The following is a 762-nucleotide window of genomic DNA, read 5'->3' on the forward strand; positions in this document are numbered from 1 at the left end:
CTGGGCCCAGTACTGACCCCTGAGGGGTCAGTAGTCTCAGCAGTCATCAGTCTCATCCAGTCCTCGTAGAGGTCGATGCAGAGGAGCTTTGAAAGGATGCTTCGGAGGAAGTCCTGCAATGCCAAGGGCTCCTGGTGAGCCTTTGAACAGTCCAGGCCAGCCAGGAGCTCTTCCAGCTGCAGGTCAGAAGCACTCACCTTCAGGATGACAGCCAAAAGAAGTGCAGGCTGGCTTCTGAGGTCCTCATCTGTGCCGCTGTTCAGGGCCTTCTGCAGCTCCCAAAGCAATGTCCCACTCACAGCTCTTCGGAATATCCCCTCCGTTGATGGTCCTTCCTGATACAATATGTCCAGCAGCTCCTGCAGGAGAGGCACAAGGAATATTTCTTGACTGAGGAGATGCCCTCCAACAGCGGTGGCCAGAGAACTGCCCCAGACCCAGCTCCTTTCCCCCAAAGGGGCTGGGAGCAGAATCCTGTTCTGGAGGTGAAGAGCCCAATCCCCACTGCCCCATCCCCAGAGCACCTGGGGACACCAACCTCCTCTGCGGAGCAGCCGGACGGAGGGCTGGGGGCCCCTCTCCAGGCTGGCTTACCTGGATGGGCTGGGGCAGCGTGCCGGCCTCCCCACAGAGGGCAGCCAGGGGCTGTCCAAAGAGAGTCCCGCTGCAGCCGGAGCCCGCCTGCACAGGCGCCTGGGCAGCGGCCGGGGTCCGCCGCAGAGCAAAGGGCCAGGGCAGCCCCCTGCTCCTCCTGCTGCCGCT

The 762-nt window shown here is 62.2% G+C and overlaps 1 protein-coding gene across 1 annotated transcript in view; it reads right to left on the reverse strand.

Annotated features, from left to right (window-relative positions):
- Nucleotides 1–17: 17 nt before the first annotated feature.
- The window catches only part of LOC104287803 (T-cell activation Rho GTPase-activating protein-like), a gene marked incomplete at its 3' end in the record, with an annotated part of 1,520 nt that continues 775 nt past the window's right edge, over nucleotides 18–762 (reverse strand). Inside the window, exons 2-4 of the mRNA XM_009886536.1 lie at nucleotides 595–760; nucleotides 198–359; nucleotides 18–113 (exon numbers count right to left, since the gene is read on the reverse strand). Coding sequence (XP_009884838.1) covers nucleotides 18–113; nucleotides 198–359; nucleotides 595–760 — 424 coding nt within the window. The remainder of the gene's footprint in view (nucleotides 114–197; nucleotides 360–594; nucleotides 761–762) is intronic.

This window comes from Charadrius vociferus, unplaced genomic scaffold (assembly GCF_000708025.1).
Source record: "Charadrius vociferus isolate BGI_N301 unplaced genomic scaffold, ASM70802v2 scaffold1896, whole genome shotgun sequence".
Taxonomy (NCBI): domain Eukaryota; kingdom Metazoa; phylum Chordata; class Aves; order Charadriiformes; family Charadriidae; genus Charadrius; species Charadrius vociferus.